Below are 26,457 nucleotides of genomic sequence, written 5' to 3' on the forward strand. Positions count from 1 at the left end.
AAGAAGACCCTCTTTCATGGTCTGCAGTCATACTAAAAATCAAAATCTAGTGAGCTTTTGCCCTTCTGCTTCACAGGAGAAGGTTTTGGTTTATGATATGTAAACATGTTTTTGTTTTAATCCCAGGTGTGGGATTTGGGGCTGGTTCAGATTGTCCACAGCAGCAAACTATTTGCCTCTTGTAGGCTCTGAGAGGGCCTCTGAGAGGGAATAAAGGACAGAGCCCAGAGAGTGTTGAGGGAACTCCGAGAAAGAAGAAGGTTTCTGGTGTTCACCTCTGGTGTTCCTGGTTGCTGTTGAAGCGGTTTGATGAGAAGAAGTTGGAGACATCCTGAAACAAAGATGGGACTTGCTCCAAGGAACCCCAGGGACCCTAACCAGAAGAAAGTAGCATAAGAGAACTATGCCCATTAATCCCACTAACTCCTTTCTCTCCTACCTGGTATTAGGGTGTTGGAAGGAACTGAGGTGGAGAAGGGAGGAAGAGGCATCAATAAAATAAAATAGTTAAAAAAAAAAAGTGTGCCTACAGATTCTGTCCTCCCAGGGCTCTTTTTAGGACATCTGCATTGCTGTTTGACGTGTGTCAGAAGATTCATGTGATTTCTGTTCTTCCTAAAATTACCTTAAAGAGTGTTCATGCTTTTAAGATCATCTCTGTTAAAATTATTTTTATAAAACTGTGCTTGTTTCTTAGTTTTTTTCTTAAAAAGCTATCACAAACAATTGAGATTCTTTCATATTTGTTTAATAATAAGCTCCACAACACAATAACTGAGCCGTTATTACTCTAAATTTTAACCCTTTAACATAATCTGGTCTCCTCCCTGGGTGCATCTCAGAGATACTTGCACTTTGTAACTTTTCAGCTCCAGCCCCCCCATGGCTCAATCCCCTACTTCCTCCTCTAACTCCCCCTCCCCTTGCTGACAGGAAGTCCAGCCCTATTCTCTCCCCTACTCGTCAATTGGCTGTACACTGCTTTGTTGGCGTTTCACAGGACAATTGAGGAGCAGTGTTATCACAACATTGAAACAGAAAAGTCTCAGGACAAGGATTGCAACCAGATATGGGGGGGGGGTACAAAATCAGCATTTGAATTATATAATAATCTTATGCCTACATGTCTCACAAAGCCTCTGCTATGCTATGACACAAAGATGTGTGTCTATTGCCTTTTTCTGCAGTGTGGATTTCAGTACAGATTACAAACAGTGGTAATGCTAACATGTCTGAAATTTGTCTCCTTTTCTAAACTGAAAAAAATTATTGTAAGCCTCAGAAAATCCACTTGGATACTCCTCTCATGAGTCAAATGAACTCTAGGTAAGTACCCCTGTCAATCAACAGCCTAACTTTCCCACCTATTGGCTATTTCAGAGGATGGAATTCCTCCCCAATTCCCTGGTTTGGGGACTCTCCTCTCCCAACTACCATGGGCCTAAAAGTCCATGGGCCTAAAAGTTTCAAATGTACACCTAAGAAAAAAAAATTACCCTAACCTTCATATCTTCTGCCCCTAATATATATCAATCTGTCCCAGCATCCTGCCAAGCCCAGGTGTTTCCTGCATCTAGGACAGCTCCAAAGCAGTTACCCACAGGTCCTCTAGTTCAGCCTCACAGACAGCTTCAGCCAGGCTGCAGATATTCTCACATATCCCGGACAGCAGTTAAACATCCAGTTCTCTCAGGACTTGACCAGCATCCCAATTTTCCTAGGGTCTCCAACAATGCTGCTGCCCAATTCAGCAGGAAGTAGCCTATAAAGAACCCAATGCCCCCACCCAGGACCTACCTAGTCCCTCACTTTTAATTTAAAAAAAGGGAGGAATGTTAAGATTACAGACAATCTTATTAGCCTACGTCTGGGGACCTAGCAACATCTTACATCATCACTTGCCACAGCCAGGTGTGCCAGCTGCGGCTACAGGATAAAGGGACCAACCCTGCCACCCCCAGCTCTCTCTGTCCCCACATTCTCTCTCTCTGTTCCCTATCTCCATCTGTCCTTCTCTTCCCTCATGACTCTGGCCCTGTCTGTCTGTCTGTCTGTCTGCCTGTCTACATGTCCAATCCTCCTCCTCTAACTCTCCTCCAGGCCATAACCCCTCCCCCAAATAAACCTCCTTTATACCAGATCTGTTGCAGTGGTGGGTAATTCCTCAGAGGGGTATACCTTGGCACAGGCCCACCATCGTGCTGCCCTGCAGCCACTGCATCATCACCATATATAATAACACTCTCACCCCACTGTTGTCTCTCTCTCCTTCACCAGGTTGCATTGTGATCTGGAGGCTCTCTTACCCAATCTGTTTCCGTCTCTATTTCATTTCACATAGGAGCCTCTCAAAACAAACTTCTGTCTTAACACCTGCATCTGGAGAAGCCAGTCTCATACAAGAGACACAGCCCGCTGTTCTGGATCCCTGACCCTAGTTGGGGTTTTCTAGGACAGTGGTAAAGTTGCACACAAGATTTATTTGGGCAAGATGCTCTGGGAAAGCACAGAAATCCATACTTTACTATTTTTACCCATAAGAAACTCTAATAAAACACACTAGAGGATGGTGTAAGAAAGATTAATGCTCAGAACAAAAGGAATGAGAAAAACCAACATGAAAGGTGCAACTCAGAGTCAGCATCTATGAGTTGGAGCAGAAAAATGGCCAAGTTGAGCAATGGTTGTACTGACATTGATTCCTGAAAAGGAGAAAGTGAAGAGCAGGGGGAGCAATCACCCAGAGAACCAGCCCCAGATGAAGGAAACATAGGGGAGAAGAAGCATAGGGATATCCAAGGCTTCCTGCGTCACAGGTTCTGAGAAAAGACAGCTCTTCAAGCAGCAAGGGAGGTGTAGACATAAGACCCTTCAGCCCCAAGTGATGCTTCGGCAATGAGAGAGACGTTTTGGTTCTAGGGTCAACTGAGGGCTTCTCTACTGGCAACAAAGGAGTGCCTGAAGAAGTCTTCCTTAAGAGACTGTATAAGCTAGAGATTTTGATTAATCGATCATTTAATTAAATTTGAGACTGAGTCTCAGGTGGGCCAGGCTGGCTTCCGATCATCCTTTTTCAGTCTTCCGAGTGCTGGTGTTACAGGGGTGCACCACACACTTGTCTTATTCAGCACTGGGACCGGCGCCAGGGGTTTGTGCATACTAAGTGTCCTAGTTAGGTATCTGTTGCTATTTTAAAAACCACTGACAACAAACCACCTTGAGAAGGGGAGGAAAGGGTGTATTTGGCTTACAGGTTACTGTCCATCACAAAGAGAAGCCGAAGCAGAAGCACAAGACAGGAAGCTAGAGGCAGGAATGCAAACAGAGACCATGGCGGAACTCTGATTTCTGGCTTGCTCCCCATGGCTGGATTAGCCTGCTATCTTATATAATTCAGGGTGGCAGCATGCGCAGTGGGCTGGGCTCTCTGACGTTAATCATTAGTCAAGAAAACACCCTCTGGACATACTGTAGCGGTTTGAATGAGAATGGCTTCCACAGGCTCATACATGTGATTATGTCACCCCCAGTTGGGGCAACTGTTTGGGAAGGATTAGGAGGTGTGTCCTTGTTGCAGGAGGTGTGTCACTGGGGGCAGGCTTTGAAGTTTCAAGACTCCTGCCATTCCCATGGGGGAGATGTTAAACTCTCAGCTATTTCTGCCACCATGCCTGTGCTCTACCATCATGGACTCTAACCCTATGAAATTATATAGCCAAATTAAACACCGTCTTTTATAAGTTGCTTTGGTCATGGTGTCTCATCACATCATAGAAAGTTAACTAAGATACATACCCAGGCCAATAGGAAAAAGGCAACTTCTTAATTGATGTTCCTTCTTCCTCGTTGTCTATAGTTTGTCTCAAATTAACAAAAGACTAACCAGTCCACTAGGCAAGCAATCTACCAGCTGAGCTATATCCCCAGCCCTGATTCCTTGCTTCCTTCTCTATCTTCTTTCATTTTCCTTTCCTTTCCTTTCCTTTCCTTTCCTTTCCTTTCCTTTCCTTTCCTTTCCTTTCCTTTCCTTTCCTTTCCTTTCCCTTTCTTCCTTCCTTCCTTCCTTCCTCTCCCTATTACATTGCTTTAGTACTATGGCACTGGTTGGCCTTGAACTTTTTATCCTCCTGACTCAGTCTCACAAGTGTTGGGATTACAGGTGTGTGGCCATCATACATAAGAATCTGAGAGCTAGGGTACCTGGGAGAGGTATGTGGTAAGGACTGGAAAGTACTTCCTGTGAGGTGGAGCCCATTTTTAAGGCAGCACCAGGATTCTAGAAAACTAGGGCCCACACAGGAAATGCCAATGAAGAAAGGGAAAGACATCCTGTGTTTTGGACATGAAATGTGCCCTGCCAGAGGCCCATGTATTGAAGGCCTAGTCTTTGATAAAAGCAGTGTTGACAGATGTGTTTGTTACTGGGACAGGAGCGTTCTGACTTAACCAATGAGTTAACTCATTGATAGAGTCTACATTTGATATCGTTGGGTAGGCATTGGCTGGGGGAAGTAGCTAACCAGGGAATGCCTTTGAAGGGTGCATCTATTCCCTTCTCTCCTTTTCTAAGCCATTCTCTTTGCTTCCTGGCTGCCATAGAAGGGTGATTAGCCTTCTATTTCACACACTCCTGATGCCTGGATGCTCAACCTTACCTCAGACTCAGGAGACCATGGACTGGCACCTCAGAAACAGTGAGCCAAAAGCAATCTTCCTTCCTTCAAACCATTTCTCTTGGATGTTTACTACATTGACAGACATTCAAATGAGCATATACAAATGAGACTGGAACACTGGGGCTTCTAGTGCTATGGTGTGACATAGGGTGAGTATTCAGTAAGACTGGAGATGATCACCACTCACTGTTGCCATCTACTTGCCAGGCACCATTTCAGACATGATTATCAATGTGCCAGCTGCCTTGGAGATGTATAGGATGGCTGATGATCACTGGTCCCCTTTACAAGTGATTTTGTCAATAGCTGGTAATAGTTCTTGTAGACAACAAATGTTTCTCAGGCCAAGACAATGTTGGAGACCTTCTGCCATTGAAGGAACTCCTGTTTTACAAGCAGCCTGAATCCAGGGGTGGAAAGAAACATGATACACCTGAAGACACGGCCAGAAAATGGTAGGAGCAGCCACCCTCCAACTAGATCCCACATAAATACCCCCACTCCATGACACTGCTTGCAGATTGATCTTCACTGCTGAGCCCTGTGCTTTCTGAGTAGAACTCAGAGCTTTCTCTTCTCCTTCCATTGTCCTTCTCTGAACACCAACCCAAATCTTCATTCTTGTGTGACAAAGGCAGTTTTAAGTGCAAGTCTTTGCTAAAAGAGATTGTGTGTGTGTGTGTGTGTGTGTGTGTGTGTGTGTTGCAATGTCACCTTTAGAGGCAAATGGATTGCGCCCAAGTTAACATCAGGTTGGAGGTTGCCTATCACAGACCTGGCCTAAGAGACATTTCAGGAGGCTGGAACAAGGTGACCTCCAATGGTCCCTCCTACTTGGACATCACTGAGTCTTTACTGTGACAACCTCACTGACAGGTTTGGATACTTTTTTAAAATTAATTTTTAGGTTAGATGTGGGTTCTCCTCTTGCCTGGGGGCCGTCTCCCAGCAGTCCATGAAGTCAGAAAGGGCACTAGATGAGAAGTGTGCCTGGAATGACAGTGAGCACTGTGCAGGGATCACACACCCCAAGAAACAGCTGGTGCTAATTCAACGTTAATTCCGGAGAACAAAGTTTATATTCCCTTTGGGAAGTGTGGGGGAGGAGGGCTCCAAGAATAGATGTACACAATTGGATGGAAGTAGGCACTTCAAGGATGCTTGATTTGCATTATACAGCACACTCCTATCATATGAATGGAAACGGTCTCATTCTCAGATGAGTTTACGTGTTAATCCCAGATGTTTACATTTTAGCTAGGATTGGCCAAAAAAAAAAAAAAAATCAAACTTTCTACCAACAGTATTGGGAACCAAGATCCTTGGAAGTGGTGGAGGCCAACCTAATATGGAATATCTGGAACTAAGACCATCATATCAAATGCCAAAACAGAGAAGAAGTGGGGAATCTGGCTATTTATACCACATTTACTCACGGAACGCAATGTCTTCCAAGCCCAGAAAGCATTCTCAATTGCTAAGTGATATTTGCAGGTCAGCAGAAATGGGCCAAGTCCCTGGGACAAGGGGTCTAGTCAACGCTTGGGCTAGTTCATGGGTTGCCTACAATGGGAGCTGTTGAGCCATGAATAAAAGTCTGTCTGGACTTGCTCCTGTCTTGCTCAAAGCAGGCCCCTATCATGGAAAAGTCCCATTTCTGCAAAAGGAAAAACAAGACAAAAAAGGTATGCATGAGGCTGCCAAGTGTGTGAAGAATGAATTTTGGACCTGATTCTTGAAAACTAGGGTTTGGGGCTACTAATAGGCCAGAACAGCAGACTAGTCTGAGGTATAGGGAAGGTGATTGTAGGTGAGGGCTAAGGAAGCAATCAGTGATCTTTATCACAGCTCCTTCACAGGATATATATTTTTAAAAAAATGGTGGCACTGGCATGTTCTGAGGGTGAAATTTTAAGCCATCAGACCTCAAAATGTCACCCTTGGACACCTGTACTGGCCCCGGGGAAAGACCAGTCGTTTAAAATGATTTAAACCTTTAAGTTCCTGAAAAATTACAAGGATTGCCATGGTGCCCCAGGCGTTCTTCCTAGTAAAGCTAATAAAAAAATATATGTGATCCCTAAAATTGGTGGTTAAAAGCAACTTGAAAGCAAATGAAGTGCTACCCCAAGTCTCACAAGCTTCCTCCTCTTGCTCAGCTTTTGTCTTGGCGATACTGGGCAAACTACTAACTACATCATTAGGATGGTCCCTCATCCTAAAAACCAGCATCAAACATTTTGGGGGGTTGAGAACTTGTGGCTTCTTGGCTATCTGAAAGAGGTCCTTGGGCCAGTTTCGGTACCCTCTAGCTTCGGTGTCCATTGTGTAAAATATAACTAACCAATGACAAGCATAGCTCAAGGACAATGATGGTTTTTCTTGATTTTTGTGGACCGGAGGTACTATCCCCTGATTGGGCGACAGGAAGATGTACTTCATTTGGCACATCATCTGGCTTGCTGGTGCACAAGTTTTGGAGCATGCATCACCTATCTCTACAATAACCCAAGTCAGCTTTTCTTCAAGAACTTTGAGGCGAGAGTTCCCCTGGCTTCTTCATGAGCTGGCTTCCCAAGTAAAGTAGCCGTTCCTTGTCTCCATACTTGTCTTTCCAGTCGCCTTGAGAACAGCAACTCCAATTCCTATTAATAGTCTAAGGAACACCGGAGCTTGAGCATATTTTTTTCTTTCTGTCTTTCTTAAAGACGGGAGCTCATTGTGTATGTTAGGGCGTTCTTAAACTCACGATCGTCCCGTTTCGGCTTTCTAAATTCTGGGATTACAGATGTGCATCAGCATGCCCTGCTTTATATTAACTCTAGGTCACTGTTTGAAGTGACTTTATAGTCTTCTAAGCAGTGGGCTGACGAAGTATGTGTGTTCCAGTGGCGCGATTCGATCGCCTGGGACAATGGAGAAGCCTATGATCGGAAGGTGCTCGGGCATCTAGGTCTGCACTCTCAAGAGCCACGACCTTCGGTGCTTTTGGGGGCACCTCACGTGTGTCCTCCTCACACGTTCCCGAGCAAATAGGCGCCCTTCCGGGTTCTGTGCCGAATCTACGGTTGCAGACGCGGCGGCTGCGCGCGCCTGCGGGAAGTGCGGCTGCGCGCGCCTGCGGCCTGGCTGCGCTATTTCATCATGCACGGGGCGGGACGCGCGCCGCTTCCGTAGCCGCCCTGCGCACCGCCTGGGCGGCATGCTCTTTGCCTGTCCGCTCCTTACGCTGTTCAGAGCCACCCGCGCCGTGCTGCCGTCGCCGCCCCGACTCGTCGCAGCGCCCGCGTCGCAGCGGCTCCTCAGTGTCCCCGCGCAGCCCGCAGTCTCCCGGAGCAGCATGGACAGCGCCGAGGAGCTGCTGGCCCCGCTGCGGCTAGCAGTGCGCCAGCAGGTACCGACCCTCGCCCGCGTCCGCGCGCGGCGCCCCCTCCGGACGGTCCTTTCCCTGTCCACGCGCGGCATCCGCACCCGTGGTCCCTGGGCCTCGTGCCCTCGCTGCGTGCCCCGAATCCAGCCGCAGGCTCCGCTGTCCTCTTTGGGCACCCTGATGGCCGGGTTCTTGATCTTCCCGGTTCAGCGGCGAGCCGATGCTGCGCTTTTCTCTGGTCTTGGGGATGCTTTGGGAAGCGTTCCTTCGGTTTCACCTTCCTTCCTTCCTTCGGCGCTTAGTCTCAAGACCGGCTCAAAAGATGCGGTCGAAACGTGGCTGTTACCGAACCTCGCACTCCCCAATACCGATGCGAATTCATGATCCCTCTCCTGTCATCTCTTCTGCCTTCTGAAACGGGTGTCTGGGACCAGCGAGCTTTCGGATCAAGCTGAAAACTGTAGATGGACTGACTGAGCCACTCGGTGAAGTCATCTGTTCTTAGGGTGGAACACCTGGAAATGTGATTTTGCGGAAGGGAAGGGAGGTTTCTTAGCTGGAGGATCTGGGGATTTAACGCAAACCTTCTTTCAGTGGTACTGAGTGGAGATCAGACTTGAGAGAGGGAAAGAGAAAAGAATTTCAGGTGAGAGCCAGAGCTTTCAGTAGGGCCCTGGCATCCGTGACCTACTAGCCGTAAACACCAGTCCGGTTGCTCCCGCTCTGGCGCCTGATGCAATCGTTCGGTGGAATCCTATTTCGGAAATAATTCATTGGAGCAGAGCTGCTACTGCTTCAGGAAATTCTGCCACTTTGCTCTAGTTTGAGCCCGACTCAGTTAATAGGCTTTCATTTTGAATTTCACCGTGGGCTTCATTTAAAAAAAATTTCTGTACGTTCAGTCTCCTTCCATCCACCTTCCACTCCCCACACATAAAATTAGGTGTGGTTCCTTTGTTTTGGTTGTTACTTAAAATCTCCTCCGTTTGGAGAATACATCTAATTTTGGGGAAAGAAAGCACACACCCCAAACCCCTCCCTCTGCCACGTTAGCCTGGAACTGCAGTACATAGTATCCATCTGTAGTAAGACTGGGTCTAGTTTAACTTCAGGACGCTTTCTTTGATCAGGGAGAGCTTTCCCGAACTACTTGTGTGACATTTGTGTCCTTTGTTAAGTTGTTTATGTTGGCTTTTTTGTTTGTTTGATTCGATAGTTAGTTTTTTTTTTTTTTAATTTGAATTTTTTCTAATTTTCCAGAAGTACATATACAGTGACCAATTGCCTGGAAATTTGAGTCATAGTGAATCCAGTGTCATTGGAAAGAGTTTAAAGATCATGTTAAACTTTTTTCTTCTTGGGCATGAATGGAAATGTGGACTACAGTCTGTTCGTTTCACAGATTTGCACTGTGAAGCTTGTGCAATCGACTTACCAAAGTGGCGTGTGGAGGGAATTAAGGGATTGTTCTTGACAGTGTGTGTGTGTGTGTGGGGGGGGTTTACTATAGTAATTGTACCCCCAAATAAAATTCAAAACTAAAATTTTGAAAAAGTGGTTTCTGTTAACTCTGAGCTTGATAGCTTCACAGTGCTTCAAGAATTTTTTATTTTTGATGGGATAAATGGTGATATTAGCAAGCAGAGTTTTTAATATTATAAGCTAAATGAGGGTTCAAATGACCAGGACACAGTATGATGAAAACAGACATTGGTAAAGATTTCTTCAGAGTCTTAAAATACGTTCCTGGGTTTATGTAAGTATAAAAAGTTCAGTGCTGTGGTTTCTGAGTTAGAAATAACTTTGTTTTCTTTTGAGATAAGGTCTTACTTTGTGGCCTCAAACTTGAGATCCTTTTCTCAGAGACAAGGTTTTAGGGATCCCAAGCTGGCCTCAAACTCAGCATGTGATGGAGGTTGACCTTGAACTTCCAGCTTCCAATCTCCTGAGTGCTGGGATTGAACTCAAAGATTTCTGCATGCTGGGCAAGTGTACACCAAGTGTTTCACTAGCTCTTGGAAATCGCTTGAAAAATGTTTTCATACATTTGTATTTATTTTCTGTATGTGTTTGCACATGCATGCCACACGCTCATTTGGAGATGAGAGATCTGGATATCATTCTTCCCTGTATTATTTATGGAAGTACTGCAGGGATAAACTCTCCTTCCATCATGACACCAGGGATCCAAAAACTTGGGCTGTCAGGCTGGTCAGCATGCGTGCTTACTGTCTGGGCCATCTCACTGAGCCTTCTGAAATCACTTGTAAGTACTGCTTGTCAGAGCTTTGATCAAAGAAGAATTTCCACAGTTATCTGAAAAGACTTAGAATTTTGCCCCCTTAGCCAACTACATATGATTTCCTTAATGGATTTTACTCCAAAAGTATTTTGAAATACTTATGATATATGTATCATACATCATAATACATAACATTTATGGTAATTTGTCTTTGATAAAATAGAAGTTAAAAGATTAGCAAAATCATCATAAATCTTGTTTTTTTACTTTGGACACTGGCTATTTTCAGAATAATGTTTACATGTTATCAAGTTTTTTCATTTTAAATAATTTTTAAAGTTTTAATTGATTTTGTTAGACAGGTGTTCCTCTACTCACAATGGGGTTGTGTCCTGATAAACTCTTTGTGTACTGAGACTAGTGTAAGCTGAAACTGCCTGATAACAGCTAACTTACCCAAAAACATCTAGCTTAGTAACTAGGCCACTGTGGACTGTCTTGTTTACCCTTCTGATCGTTTGGTTGACTGGGAGCTATGGCTTGCTGCTGCCTCCAATTATCACAAGAGAATCCTATATGTCCTCTGGCCTGGGAAACAGTAGACACTGAAAGTTTAAAGCACAGTTTCCAGCAAGTTGAGAATTTGTAAGTTAAATCATCCTAAGTCAGGAACTGGCTGTTCAGAAATAGCTCACAGAAAAGCTCTTATTTTTGGTGACTTTTGATGGTTAAAGAGGGGCCCTAAGGATGGAGAGATGGCTTGGTCAATAATGCTTGCCATGCAGTTCTGAGCATCTGGATTCCATCTTCAGCATCCATGAAAAAAGCTAGGTGTAATGGTACGTGCTTATAACTCCAGTGCTAGAAAGGTAGGAACAAGTGGTGCCAGAAGCCCCACTCCTAAGGGTGCCCTAAAGGGTACCCTGAGTCCACAGGCTTTTAAAAGTTCTGTCTTAGGTTTGAACTCCAGCAGTCCTGGAAAACCACTAGCCGGCAGGCTTGTTGGTGTCATCACATACTCTTTTTCCGTTCTCTCTGTCCCCTGAACTCTTCCTTATCCTTCACCACTAACTTTGCTTAGTGACCCAGAGGCAGAGACAGCTTTGGACATCATAGTTTACCTGAACAAACAACAAACAGAAACAAAAAGCCAGGCATGGTGGTCCACACCTTAACTCAGCACTGGGGAGTCAGGGGCAGGTGGATCTTTGAATTCAAGGCCAGCCTGGTCCACCAAGCAAGTTCCATGACAGCCACAGCTACACAGAGAAACCCTGTCTTAGGGGAAAAACAAAACAGCCCTCCCTCTCAAAAAAATGAAAAGCAACCAAACAAAAAAGAAAGAAAGGATTGCTTTTCTCCCTTCTTGGCCCTGTCTAAACAATGTTTCAGGGTTATATAGTTAGAGCCCTGTGGATCTTCATACTTGTTGGTACAAGCAGGATCTTTGGAGGTGACTGACCTGTTCTAGAGGTTATATAGGCACTGGTGGAGCAGTTTAATGAGATTTTGGTTTCTCTCTGGACTTGAAGGGGTGGGTGTGTCTTGGAAGCTCCAACAGAGTAACTATAGTGGGTTTTTTGTTTTGTTTTGTTTTTAAGTCTATAGTTGTCAATATAGAAAAAGCTTTCAAGAGTTGCTGGGTGGACTTTTTTTTTTTTAATACCCTTGTCTACTGTGTGTGTGTGTGTGTGTGTGTGTGTGTGTGTGTGTGTGTGTTTAAGGACTAAACAGTGGTGGCAAATATAACCTTGTCATTCAGAATGCAGGCTCTGAAGCTACATTTCCAAAGTTGAGATTGTGACTTTGCTGTCATAGCTGGCGACTTGAGGCAAGTGGTGATTTAACCTTAGCGTAGCCAAACATTTGCATCGAGTGTACAGAAAAGTTTTAAACATGGCAGTGAGTTCCTGTAAAGTGCTGCACCTCCTGCCCCTAGCATGTAGGACACTCTTAGTAAGTGCATCATTCTGGACTGCTCACCATTGGAAAGGAACGCTGGTTCCCAAGCCACTGTTGGCCCAGAGCTGACTTGTTTTCTTAGATTGTTAGTCTCATAGCATTTTGAATCTGTGTATGAAATTTAATGTCTTCTAAGTTTTAGAAGGTGACAGAAAAGCTTTTCAGAATTCCTTCTCGGGTCTGTCCCTCTAATGGGTTGAGGATCCTGAAATCTGGTTCTCTGTTGTGTGGAGGTTTAGCGTGAGTAGCCTTGAGTCTTTCTTGGTTTTGTTTTTTCTGAGCCGAGAGTGATTTAAACTTCTTGCTTAACCTACAAAGAGCAATTGAGAAGTTTTTTTTTTTTTTTTTTTTCAGTAGTTATAAAATGTTTGGAAATCTAAGATGGACTTATTGACCCTAGCAAGATCCTTCTAGCCACGTGTGTGAAGCCAGGCACTTTCCAAGAGTGAGGAAATGGCTCCGTGTTTTTCTTGGGCAGCTGAGTATGACTTGGGGGTATCCCAGAAGACTCACTGAGGATATGATCCCTTGGGATCATGTTCTCTGTTAATCACTCTCCTTGTTACACTGAGCATTAATGTATGTGTTTATTGTAAAGGATCAGGGCTTCTAGTTTAGCCCTCAATGCATTGTAGGTCAGTTTCGTTCACTACACACACAGAAGCCCCCAAGTGTTGTTGGATGCTGAAGAAAAATAATTAGCAAGTAGGAATTCTTGAGTCTAAGGCATCTCTATGAGTCTTTTAGTTTAGAACCAGATCTCTGTAGGTTGAGATTTTAATTATTCCGTTACTCAGAGTAAGTGTGATTTCCCCTTCCTTGCTGGCCTGGAAAGATGGTGAACTCAATGGTAGGAAACCTCACTCTCGCAGAACTTTTGTGTGAAGGCCGGCCACTGAATACCTGTGCCTTAGAAGACCAAAAGTGACTTGGGGTGATGCATTTTAAACTCTGCCTGCTCATTTACCAATTGCCTGACAGTGCCCGGTGAGAAATTCCAGAGAAAAATAGATGTGGGGGAGCCCATACTTGGCACACTGGGGAGATTTTATAGAGGACTTACCTAATTGCTTCTAACATGGAAAAAGGAACTCTTGCCACCTCTTCAGAACAGAGGCTCATACAGGCTTCTCTTCATCCTCAAAAAGCACATGAGATGGGGATTCTACCAAGAGGGAAAGAGCCACTAAAGGAGTGTAGAGTGGCCAGTAGCTAGTACTGAATGGTATCAATCAACAGATGTAAGAGTGTGATAATGACATGTTTGAATACCTTTCTGGAGCTGCACATACGGGCTTTAAACAAGCCAGTACATCCATTTTTAGATCACAGGTATTGTGAAGAAGACGAGATGAAGTTAGAGGATAACTGGAATATTGATTTTAACTAGAGACAGAATAGAAACAGATAGTAAAGAGTTCAGCCTCCTTTGAGAGGGGAGGCAGAGGCTGATAGGATGGCTCTTGAGCTTGGCAGATGCTGTCTCCTTTTTACATGAACTGTTAGAATTCCTTATTGTAGTGAAACTCATACAGAATGTCTAATAAAATTAGTTAATCCGCTTACAGTAGGGTCTCTCTGAATAGATCTTAGAACTTGAAGTGCTGGTGAGCACCACCATACCCAGCTCAACTAAACAAGAAGTATGTGTACAAATAGTAGCTACCATATGAAGAAATAGAAAAGGAATTTAATACAGGAGTGTAAAGTACTGTGTATTTCAGTGTGCAAATTCTGGGTCTGTCTTCTGGGCACTGTAAGAAGTAAGCAGATGCTTAAGACACTTCAGATTTACCGTGCTGCAGTTGCTGTACGTGTGCATAGGAAAAGGCATAATGTGTTGGTTCTTTAGATACCAGCACCATTGCCATTGTTAATGCTTTGGTTTTGTTTTTTTTGTTTTGTTTTGTTTTGTTTTTTTCAAATATTGAACAAATTTTCTCAAGTAACAAATACCTCTTTATAAAAGTTATCCACCAAATAAGGTATAGTTTTTATATCACATTTTACTGTTGCTCGTTCCTGGAAAATGAACTGGGAGGTATAGGGAAATGCTTCCGAAGGGACCGAAACAGCAGGCTTTAGGTTCCAGTGCTGTTGCTTTGTTTTGTTTTCACTCTCTGACTGGGATATTGGAGAGAACATTGGTTCTAGAAGAAACCGTCCAGAATGAAGGGAGGAATGGGGGCTTAGGTAGCCAGAGGAGAATGTGCTCAGGAGCCCTCCATGGCTGAGGATCTCAGAGGGGAAGAAAGTAAAGAAAACATGGCTGCCATCTCAGCTGTTAGAGATACTGGAGAAGCAGCGGTTTCTGCCTGGTGTGGCTTTGGGGACAGCCAGGTTGGATTATTTGGAAATGTGTTAAGCTCAGGGAAACAGTAGGTAGGGTAATAGACACTGAGCACAAGGAAGAGACAGTTACCAAGCTAAGGATGGCTTGTGTTTATAAAGTAAAGATTAAAGATGAGACTAACATGAATGCATGGGACCACTTATTTGGGAACTACTTTCATGTTAGTGCCAGATGATTTGGGATGGGGCAAGTTGACCATCTAGTCTAAGCAGGGGGAAGTAAAACAGGGAGACTTGAATTGACAGGTGTTGGAGTTAAAGAAGCACAGCTTGATGTTTCTTAAGGAATGGCAGACAGAGAAAAAAAATTAGTGTAAACCAGACTTGGCTTAAAGCATCTGTGGCTACAGTCATGTTGAGTTACCTGACAGCGGAACAAGAGGTGTCAGTCATTTTGCACGCACACCGTTGGATGCTGTTGAAAAACAGCCTGGGAGGCAGGGGTAAATATGCAGTGAATTTATTATATTCAGGAGCCCAGAGAGATTTTCACTCCAGGCTTCACAGTTAGCTGATGGGAAGTGAAAGCTGAGTCTGTTTACTGCAGCCTGTTTTACTGTGGCTTGCTTGGGTGTGGAGTTTTATGTATGTATTTGGATTTTTTTGTGCTTCCTGATCTGATTGTTGATGTCTTTGAGCAGTTACAGACATTTCATAGTCACTGTTTCCCAAATTTTGTCTCTTATTAAAGTTTTCCCCCCTTTCTTGTACATTCTAGTTGAATGTGGTAGATTCTTTCTTTACCAGCCTCGGGGTTTAAAACTCCATCTTTTTGAACTATTTCAGGAAGTATCTTCAGTCTGTCTCTTAGGTCACTAATTCTCTCTCTAGCTGGTTCTGATCTGCTGGTAACTGAACATTTAGTATCATTAGTTCATTTCAGTATGGACTCTCTCTTCCCACAATCTCACCATGTGAGTGCAGTTGTTTGTATTCTTTACTGTGCAGGCTGAGTACACAGACCTCTTGTGGAGCAAACGTGAAATTGTTATTTGTTCAAATACTTTTAAATGCATGTTTAAAAGTAGATTACTAGTGTTCTCTGATTTTTGAAACCAATCCTGCATGTGGCTCGTTTGTTGGCTAGGGAGACCTCGTGCGGAAGTTAAAAGAAGACAAAGCCCCACAAGTGGATGTAGACAGAGCGGTAGCTGAACTCAAGGCCCGGAAAAGGATTCTGGAAGCAAAGGTAAGTCTTAGGATGCTAAGATAGAAACGCCAGTAGGTGCAGGCTCAGTCCTCTTTGTTTAATCTTTTCAGGTAGGAAAGATCTCGGGAGCTTTCTGAACAAGTGCCATTTGATCATCCGTCGTGTTGTTCAACATGCCATTTCCTCTTTACCTAACTGACTTCTTGTCCTTTCAGAGAGCAGCTCATGGTTATGTAGCTCAATGCTAGAGCCCTTGCCTAATACGGGAGGCCCTGGGCTCCATCCCCATTACTTCAAGAATGAAGTGCAGCTTACAGTGTCACATTTTCTCTAAAGCTTCCCCACTACCTGAACCCATACCCTCACTGTCCCCCAAATCCTAGACATAATATAACTACATGAATTTTCCAGAAGACATTGTGCCCCTCTTTAAGAATTCTTCTAGGCTTAGAGTTAATGGTTTTATTGTAATTCATCTTATATCTTAAAGACCTTTTCAAATTGTAAACCTCTTTTCATAAACTTAAATAGTCTGGGAGGTTGTTTTTTTGTTTGTTTGTTTGTTTTGGAGTAGAGGAAGGTTGTGTGTCTGTCTGTGTGTCTGTCTATATCTGCATGGAGAGGCCAGAGGTCTATATCAGGTCTCTTCCTCTGTTGCTGTTTCTTTTATTTTTTGAGATAATCGTCTCTACTGCACCTGGAGTCCATCAGTTTGGCAAGACTGGCTAGCCAGTGAGCTCCTGGGATCCTTTGTCTCCATTTCCCTAATGCTGGGATTACAGAACCATGCCACTGCATTGCTTTTACGTGGGTGCTGGGGTCTGAATTCATTTCAGGCCCCTGTGTTAGTTAGCAGGCACTTAACAGCTGAGCCGTCTCCTGAGCTTTTTGAGTCTGGGGTTTTAAAGTGATACATTAAAAATAGTAATACATTAAAAACTGAGATATTGGGGCCTCTAGAGATGGCTCAGAGGTTAAGAACACTGGCTGTTTTTCCAAAGGTCCTGAGTTCAATTCCCAGGAACCACATGGTGAAGTCTTTAAAAAACTGAGATACTGCTTAAGTTGCTTCTCAGCATCTGCATCTGAGGAAGTGTAGTAGGTCTGTCTGTCTGTCTGTTGTTTTTTGTTTGTTTGTTTGTTTTCTTGAGACCAAGTCTTACTGTAGCCAAAGTGACCTTAAACTCCTTCTGCCTTAGTAGTCAATACCAGGATGATAGGAATGGGTCGCTATGCCTCACTTGTAGCTTAGTCTCTCTAATCTTTAAAGTAATCATATTCTTTGCTACATAAGTGGAAGTGTCTGTATTGTTCAGCTTCCCATTGTTGTGAGTGACATTTTTGAGAGGATTCAAAGGAAGAAAGGCTTGTTTGGCTCAGGGGGTCAGGGATTGGGGTCTGTATTCAGCCTGTTTCCTTAGGCCTGTGATGCAGATGGCATGAAGAGAAACACTGTCACCTCATGACAAAGAGAGAAGTGGTCTCCTTCAAGGGCCTGCCTCTATCACCTAGCTTCTTTTTCCTAGAGCTCATCTTCTGACATTTCTATCGCTTCCAGCCATACTGTCAGCAAGCCTTCAACAGTAGCTACTAGGGACATTAAACTGTAACTGCTTCTTTTCTGTAGCTCAAAGTGTTTGTGGAGACTGAGGACTCCACTTCAGCTTTTCAAATTCTCATCTCTCTGGCATATATATTGGCTTCTGCTAAGGAATAAACTAAATTCAGATGTGTAAATTCAGATTTCCACTTACCTGTTTAGTCACCATCTTCTTGCTTCCTTTTACAGGAGCTGTCATTGGAGCCCAAAGATGACATTGTAGATAGAGCAAAACTGGAGGATACTTTGAAGAGGAGGTTTTTCTATGATCAAGCTTTTGCTATTTATGGAGGTAGGTGGCGAATGAAAGCATAATGATGTTGTTAGTGGCTTTTCAATGCTTAGTTAAGAGCTTGGCTTGCTAATTGATATCTAATTGTATTATAAAGATTCTGTAAAGAAGAGAAGACAGTCTAATTTGCTTTTTTGTTTAAGAGTTGACATTTGTCATAATGCCTTTTCTTAGTAATCCCCCACCCTGTTAATTCTTTATTTATTTATATACTTATTTTCTGTTTGTTTTGTTTTTCTCTCTTTTTTTTTTTTTAAAAAAACAAAACAAAACAAAACAAAACAGTTTGTCTCTGTAGCCCTGCCTGTCCTGGAACTCTGTAGACCAGATTGGCCTCAAACTCAGAGATCTACCTGCTTCTGCCTCTGGAGTGCCACCATTGCTCAGCCTTAATTTTTTTTTTGAAAATAGATTTGTTTCATACAATATATCCTGATTATGTTTTCTCCTTCCTCTACTCCTCCTTGTTCTTCCCCACTTTCCTTCCCATCCAAATCCACCCCCATTCTCTCTCTCTCTTTCTCTCTCTCTCTCTCTTTCTTCCCTTGGAAAACAAATGGGCATCTAAGAGTTAATAATAAAATAAAGTGTAATAATATAAAACAAAAACAAACTGGAATAGAATGCAACAAACAGAAGAAAAGAGCCCAAAGAAAAGGCAAGAGACAGAGTTGCAGGGACCTACTCCTTCACACACTGAGGAATCCCATAAAACACAAAACTGGGAGGCATAATATATGCCCAAAGGACCTGTAGGGTAAAAAAATAAATGGACCTTCCAAAGATACCTTTGAGTTCCTTTTCTGTTGGCCATCTAATACTGGGTATTCATCCTGCGCTTAGCTTGTTTCCACAGTGAGACTCCCTTGGAGAAGGCTAAATTTTCATTTGCAAGTGGTAGCCAATTGGAAGTAGCTTCTGCGTTAGGGATGAGGACATGCTTCCACTTCTCCTTTCAGCTCTAGGACCTCATCTGGGGCAGACCATGCAGGCCTTGTGCATGCAGCCTGTCTCTGTGAGTTCATATGTGTGTCAGCGTGGCTCTTACACTTTCTGCCTCCTCTTCTGTGCCCTCCTGAGGGGAGGGATTTGATGGAGACATCCTGAAAAGGCTTAGTGTTCCAAGGTCTCTCACTCCCCCCAGTGAATTCTTGGAGCCTTTTTTTGCTTAGTGTTTAGGGTTCGCTGGCCCCTGTTAGGCATTTGCTGTGGCTGTGTGCTATAATGTTGGTGCATTCTTCCTAAGACCTCTAGTGTCTCATGTGTGATGACCTGGCTACCCTTCTTCACAAGACCTCGGTCATCATGGGCCTTGGCTTACTGTTTGTGGGTAGCGGTCAGGGAAGGTGTTCTTCAGGCAGGAAGATGACACACATTTTTCTGAGTGCTGTAGGAGGTCCAACTGGTTAAACAGATCCTTGCAGTAATCGGCCTGTAGTACTTTGTTACTGAAACTTACCTGGGTTTGGCTAAGCACATCTTTGGATGTTTTACCTCCTGCAGTTTAAATAACAGCCTAAGTACCCAAAAGTAAATTAGAGAATGCAGTGCCGACCCTTAGATCATTGCTTTCTACTAGCAGGGCTGGTTTTCCACATGCTGCAGTCTGCCTTTCGTCCTGTCCCTGAATCTGTGGTTTCAATCAGTGTACCTTGGGCAAACCTTCTGTGAAATTACTATACAGAGACAGTGAGTGGAGGGAGATTTTACACTTCCCTTGGCCAGTCAGCTGGAGCCAGTGCTCTTTGGCATAGAGGGGCTTGTGCTGTGGGCAGCATATGGGTGGCAGAGTACCAGGAAAAGCCCATGCTTGCTTCTCTCCCTCACAGGTGTCAGTGGTTTGTACGACTTTGGGCCAGTAGGATGTGCTCTGAAGAACAATATCATCCAGATCTGGAGGCAGCACTTTATCCAAGAGGAGCAGATCCTGGAAATTGATTGCACCATGCTCACCCCTGAGCCAGTTTTAAAGTGAGGTTCTGCTTTGATGGGAAAAGTCCTTTAAAAGTTAATATTTAACATCTTGCTTACAAAAACTATCTGTGCTCATTTAGAAAATTAGTGAACAACACACAAAAGAAACATACACTCTGCTCACAGCCACGTTGAAATTGTCATTTGTCCTTTCTTCTGCATGGCCCTGTGTATTTGAACATGACCAGCACATTGCATTTCTTCATGTAATGTAGGTGAGCATTTATGGGGTTAAATCTTCCATAAGCGTTTGAGCTTTTTGAGATGGTTCAGCAGGTAACAGTGTTTGCTGCCATGGCTGAGACCCTTAGTTCAGTTCCTTAGCACCACATGGTAGAGAGGGTGAACCGACTCTTACAACTTGTCCTCTGGCCTTGTCACTTACGCCCACATGCATAGACACACCCAAACACACAGTGAATGAATAATTTCAATTCTAAAAATCATTTTCTTATGATAGCATAGTGTTCTATTTTATGAATGTAACATAATAATGCAAAGCTGTACATTCACAATTATTGAAAGCAGGTTTCTATATCCATGCAAAAGGTATTCTTACCTCTTTGTGTCTCATCCTTATTACCATTTAATGTTGTTTGGTAAGATGGCTGGTTTTTTTTTTTTTTTTGTTTGTTTGTTTTGATTAGCCTCTGTGAGGTACTCTTAATAATCACAGCCAATAAAGAGAGGCATCTGTGTTATAAGATGTGGATAAATTCATTGAGCTATTTGCCCCACTAATAGTAACTGTAAAGATATTACCAATGTCAGTATAGGTCAGGATCTGTACTGAGCTATGATGAATTCTTGGCTCATCAAGTCCCTGGAGACTTTGGCTTTTGCTTATATCACTAGTAATGTAGTAATTATCCTGAAATGAATTATCCTGAAATGTCATACAGCCTTAACACCATTTGTAAACGTGTATCATCTAGCTAATCTCTTTTTCCATGGGAGAGAAATACTTGAGAGGGGACAAGAGAGGAGTTTTCTCACGGTGCATGTCTCTGCCATGGATGGATTGTTACTCTAGATCCCCAGTTTCCATCTTTGGGGATCACTTCTAAGACGATATCCTGTACTCATTTACGGCAGATTAGCATTTCCCTTGTTCACTTAGGACCTCTGGCCATGTAGAGAAGTTTGCTGACTTGATGGTGAAGGACGTGAAGAATGGAGAGTGTTTCCGTGCTGACCACCTGTTGAAAGGTATGGGCCTGCATCTCCCTTGCAGTTGCTCAAAACAAAGGCTGACTTTTTCTCACGTTTTTCCATTGTTTTTTCAAAGTTTGGTTTTATGTATAATATACTGAGATTAAACATACAGATCAAAATCTTTATTTTACAGAGTCATCTATAGATTTGTTACCTTCAGATAGTAATTTCTTTTTTAATTAGCAAGTGAACAAGACATTATTATGGGCTGGGACTGTAGCTCAGTAGTAGACTGCTTAGCAAGTTTAAGGCCCTGGCTTCCATCATCAGTGCAGAAGAAAACCTGGTTTTTAGTTGCTCAGCATTGGAACTCAGAATGTGCTCTCCTTTTTTATTACTTAAAACTGACACTTACCAGCATTGTTCTTCTAGCTCATTTACAGAAACTGATGTCTGATAAGAAGTGTTCTGCTGAGAAGAAATCAGAGATGGAAAGTGTCTTGGCTCAGGTGAGAAGTTTGGAGACACATTCCAGCAACCCGTGTGTGTTTTCCAGCAGTTCTGCCTAAGCAGATACATTGAAAGTTTTTCATACACATGTTCAGTCGTGAAGACCCATGGAGCACACCTTACGTTTTCTTCTGTGGCTAAAGACAAACAACTGTGTTTTTACTTGCTTTGTTTTTTACAGCCTCAGTCTAGTGCAGAGTAGTCTAGACAGTGTAGACTGTGGCAGCCTCCAACCTGAAGTGATCCTCCTGCCTCAGTGTCTCAGTTGTTGGGAGTCCAAGCATTGAGTTGTCATGCTTATCTCTAAAACCCATTTCTTTCCATTGATCTGGCTAAAACTGAGTAGAGAACTTTGTAGCACTTGCTGGTTTTGTTCTTGTCACATTTATTTATTCATCTTGTGAGGGAAGGGGTAGCCCACGCCATGGTGCAAGTGTGGAGGCCAGATAACTGTTTTAAGGAGTCAAGTGGGTTCCTTCCTTCCACAGCATACATCCCCAGGTTTGAACTCAGGTCTGCAGGCTTGGAGGCAGTGTCCTTACCCACTTAGCCATCCTGTTCACTCTCTCTTGGGTGTTTTTGTTTTTTATCTTTTTTAATTTGTGATTCCTCATTAGCTTTTCAAGTGCTGGGATTACAGGTGCAAGCCACTGTGCCCAGTTTAACATTGTGCTTTTCTTTCATGCCCTTACCCTATGTTTCTTTTAAGCATGCAGATTTTTCTCTGATAATTAGCTTTGCCTTCCAATATCAGATGTGAAATTTTCATTTAAATGAAAAATTTTATTAATCTGGTTGTTGACCCATCTGCCACTTGATTTCAGTTCTGGTGATTTATTTATAATTTGTTCCTTGCCTGAAGCTCGTTGCTCTAATGTCCTTAAATTTAGAAAGTTTTTTTTTTTTTAATTTATTACAATACTACTACAGTTTCGTGTTCCAGTGGTGAAGACAGAACTATAGCCTGTGTCTTCAGTCCTCACATGTTCATTTTATTTCCTTCCTTTTCCAAAGGTTTAGCATTTATTAAAGGGAAATGAAAGAAGCTTCTAATTGTTCCAGGTCTTTCTTTCTTTCTTTCTTTTTCTTTCTTTCTTTCTTTCTTTCTTTCTTTCTTTCTTTCTTTCTTTCTTTCTCTCTCTCTCTCCTTCTCTCTCTCTCTGTTGCTCTCTCTGTTTCTCTCTCTCTGTTTCTCTCTCTCTCTCTTGCTGTTGTTATGTATAAAGTCGTGAATGAAGAGTGAGCGAGCTAATGTAGTTCTCAAAAACAGCTGTTCAGCCTCATCGGCTCAAAGCCCACCTGGTGTGGAGCCACATCATGGTGACGTCATACCAGTTTGTGCCGGTGATTCCACTGCCTCGCTGGGAATCCTGAGAGTTCTTCTGAAATGCACAGATTCACCCTAAAGTAGGAAGAGCTTTTTCCTTTGCATGGACTCAGCAGTTGAAACTTGCTTCCCTTGCTTTCCATTACCCGCAGTCTCTGTTGGCCTATCTGCATATAGCAATTTGTAAAATCAGTTTTAAAAGTTTTTATTACAATACCTATAAAATTGTAAAATAGCTTGAAAGGTAAAAAGTCCTTTAAAATTCCTTGAAATTAATTTTCATACTCTGTAATATATGAATAAATGTAATATAAAAATTTAGTCACTACTCACATTGCTCTAACTTTGTTCCTCTCTCTATGTTATCATTAACATTTGGACATTTAGTAAGTGCTTTTCCGAAGCTCTGGTCCTCTCCATGCGGCAGTCACTGGTGACAATGTCCTAGGTCTATTGAATAGTGAGGATTTCAAAATGATTTTGTCCTCTGCTGTTTCTTTTGACTAAAGAAAATAAGGAAACTTCTCTTGTGAGTTATAAAGAAAATTGAGAATTCGTGTTTGATCCATGCCTGTATTCTGTTTTAACCTATTTGTTGGATCCTTGCTATCCATTCAAAAGTGTACAAACCATCATTTCCATAAAGTCAAGATGAATACACTGAGTTCCCACCTGTTTTCGTTGGTTTTGTGCCTTTCTCTGTTCTGATATAGAAGTTAAATACTGATTCTTTTCAGTTAGTGGTGGGTGTTAGGCTTATTGTTGGTTGGATTGTTTAGTTTAAGCTGTCAGGAATGTCTGCTGAGCCTCTCAGTATACCTTAGTACTCTTTGATAAGTTCCCAGTCTTTGGTATGACAAGGTAATTGCAGGTTGATTTTGTTCATTTCATGTCTCAGACCTGGAATCTGCCATCTTTCCCAAGCAGACCTTGTCGTTATTAGTGGACAGTTTTATTGCTCATCTGTTTGGGCTGGTGACCTGCACTTAGTGTGGCTGGACCAGTGATTGGACGCAGCTGCATATAGTGCTTCATCTTGCACCTTGTTCTGTAGTTTTGGCACTAATTATTTTCTTTATGTGTCCTTTAGCTTGATAACTACGGACAACAAGAACTTGGGGATCTTTTTGTGAACTATAATGTAAAGTCTCCCACTACTGGCAATGACCTGTCCCCTCCAGTACCTTTTAACTTAATGTTCCAGACCTTTATTGGGCCTGGAGGAAATATGCCTGGGTATGTATTGCTTTTCATTTATCTGTTTATCTAACACACTCATTACAGTTACCTGTGACAAAAGGGAAAAGTCACTGCCAAGGAAAAAGGCTGTGCTTTCGTAAGCTTAAGCATAGTGGGCTTTTTGTGTTTGCTGTTAAATAACCATGACCGTCATACTTTCCAGTAAGCTGCATAGGCTGGCTGGGGCAGAGAGAGATGATTTTTTAATGTCTTTGTATGTAAGTGTATACTTTGGAATGATTGAGTTCATCCAGTGCAGTCTGCATCCTGTGCTCTGATGTCCCTTACAGCTACTAGTCATGTGGCTTTTTAGCATGGAGACTGAGGCCAGTGTTTCTCGTTGATTGAATCTCAACATTCATTTCACTTTCACTACACTTAAGTAGACATGTCTAGTGGCCCACTGTGCCGGAGAATGTGGTCTAGCCTACACTCTTGAGGGTGGCTTTTATGCGTAAAACAAAGTGAGCAGTTCACACTGCTCTGCGTGCCTGGGGCTGTCACTTGTCTTGACACTTCCCCGTGCAGAGCTTTTCTCATTTTAGTGTAGTGTTGGTCTCAATAGATGGGATGTAGTTAGGTCTTGATCCCCCCCACACCCCATTTTTGTTCTTGTTTTCTTAATATTTCAAGCTCACATACAAAGTAATGAGGATCATGCTAGGATTTTCTGTGACACGGTTCTTTTTTAGGTTAATTTTCTCTACTCTGTGGGTTTCAGTGACTGAACTCAGTTTTATATTGTGACCATAAGCATACTTCTCAATGAGCTGTGCTGGCTAATTTTATGTCAACTTGACACAAACTAGAGGGCTGAAAAGAGGGGAGCTCTTTCTCAGTTGAGAAAATGCCTCCATAAGATCTGGCTGTCAGGAATTTTTAAAATCAATGATTGATGGGGAGGGCCCAGCCCATTGTGCAAGGTGCTGTCTGTGGACTGGTGGTCCTGGGTTGTATAAGAAAGCGAGAGGAACAGGCCAGTAAGCAGCACTCCTCTGTGGTCTCTGCATTAGCTCCTGCCTCCCTGTTTCTGCTAATTGAGTTCCTGTCCAGACTTCCTTCCATGATGAACAGTGCTATGGAAAAGCAAGCCAAATAAACCCTCTTTTCCCTACATTGCTTTGGTCTTTGTGTCTCATCATAGCAATAGAAAACCCTAGTTAGGTTGCAGGGCATTTAAGGAAATAATTTAAAAGGAAACGAAACATGCTTAAGTCTGTTAGTTACAAGTAGGAATAACCTATTTGTCCATCGACTTGAGGGAGGTGAACTACCTCCCTAAGGGAGGTAGTTCACCTCCCTCAAGTAGTGAAGTAGGTCGTTTCTGTCTTTCTGGTGCAGCTATCCTGAGAGCATTTAGTTATTTAGATATGGGAAAGTAAAAAATCATACAGGACGTGGCATACTTCTATACACTACTTAGAAATGTTAGTAAATTTCAGTAAATCTGGAAAATGCTATAAAAATGAATAGTCGATTTGTTAAGAAAGAAAGACAGTAAAGTTTAGGGTTTCTTTATCTTGGTTAAACTTACGTTAGTGTAGTATTTTGAAGTAGGCTTCTAGGAGCACTTTTTAAGTGAATGATTTGCACATTCACTTAAAATTAGAAGGCACTGGCTCTAATACTGTTGTGGCTTGAATGAAAATGCTCCCTTAGAGTGTTCTTGCGTATTTGTGTTCTTAGCCCCCAGTCAGGGAGCTGTTTGAGAGGATCTTTGTTGGTGTAGGTGTCTTGTTGGAGGTGGCAGGTTACTTGGATAGGATTTGAGGTTTTAGAAGCCCGTGCCAGGCCCACTGTATCTCTGCCTACTGCCTGTGTAACAGGATGTAGAGCTCTTAGCTAGTGTTCCAGCACCATGCCTCTGTGACACCACCTACCATGGTGGTCAGGGACTTGCTCTGAAACTGGAAGCAAGTCCCCAGTTAAATGCTTTTCTATTATAAATTGTCTTGGTCATAGTTTCTCCTTACAGCACTAGAACAGTAACTAGAGCAACTATGTTCGGTTGACTTTATCTTTAAGATAGAGAAATACAAAAACATTTGTTTGAAAATACAGTGAACAAAATATGAAGATAAGAGAAACTGATCTGACCTGGTTAATGACTGAGCACTGGCTGCTCTTGCAGAGGACCTGGGTTTGGTTTCCAGTACTAACATGGCAGCTCGCAACTATCTGTGACTCCAGTTCCAGGGACCTGGGTGCCCTCTTCTGTCTCTGAAGGCACTACATATATGTGGTGCACATACATGCAGGTAAAACATTCAAATACATAAAATAAATAAATCTTAGTTTAAAAAAAAAAAAAGGTGTACTTAGCCATGAGGGGAGGAAAATATCTTAAGGAAATAGGCAGAGAAAATAAAGAAAAGTAATGGTATATACATGTGATTAAAAAAAAAAAGCAGAGGCAGGACTGAGTGGTCCTGGGAGGGGACTATCAAGAGTGGCTAGGGAAGAGCAATAGGGGATAAATAGAGACAGAGTGAAATAATGTGTGTATGAAAATGCTGTAATGAAACAGGTTGTTTTGTATGCCAGTGTTTCAAAAAAGGCGTAAGTCTTATTTTCAAACAGAACTAAATTTGTCATCTGCCTCTATGTA

General features: G+C 42.8%; 1 protein-coding gene across 1 annotated transcript in view; it reads left to right on the plus strand.

Moving 5' to 3' along the window:
* The first annotated feature begins 7,823 nt into the window (after positions 1 to 7,823).
* Gars1 (glycyl-tRNA synthetase 1) overlaps positions 7,824 to 26,457 on the plus strand; it is a 41,735-nt gene continuing 23,101 nt past the window's right edge. Inside the window, exons 1-7 of the mRNA XM_055611876.1 lie at positions 7,824 to 8,070; positions 15,690 to 15,791; positions 17,542 to 17,644; positions 19,474 to 19,615; positions 20,739 to 20,827; positions 21,206 to 21,282; positions 23,701 to 23,846. Of these exons, the coding sequence (XP_055467851.1) occupies positions 7,879 to 8,070; positions 15,690 to 15,791; positions 17,542 to 17,644; positions 19,474 to 19,615; positions 20,739 to 20,827; positions 21,206 to 21,282; positions 23,701 to 23,846 (851 nt within the window). The 5' untranslated portion in view covers positions 7,824 to 7,878. The remainder of the gene's footprint in view (positions 8,071 to 15,689; positions 15,792 to 17,541; positions 17,645 to 19,473; positions 19,616 to 20,738; positions 20,828 to 21,205; positions 21,283 to 23,700; positions 23,847 to 26,457) is intronic.

The sequence above is a fragment of the Psammomys obesus genome, unplaced genomic scaffold, assembly GCF_907164565.1.
Source record: "Psammomys obesus unplaced genomic scaffold, mPsaObe1.curated_primary_1811, whole genome shotgun sequence".
NCBI classification, from domain to species: Eukaryota; Metazoa; Chordata; class Mammalia; order Rodentia; family Muridae; genus Psammomys; species Psammomys obesus.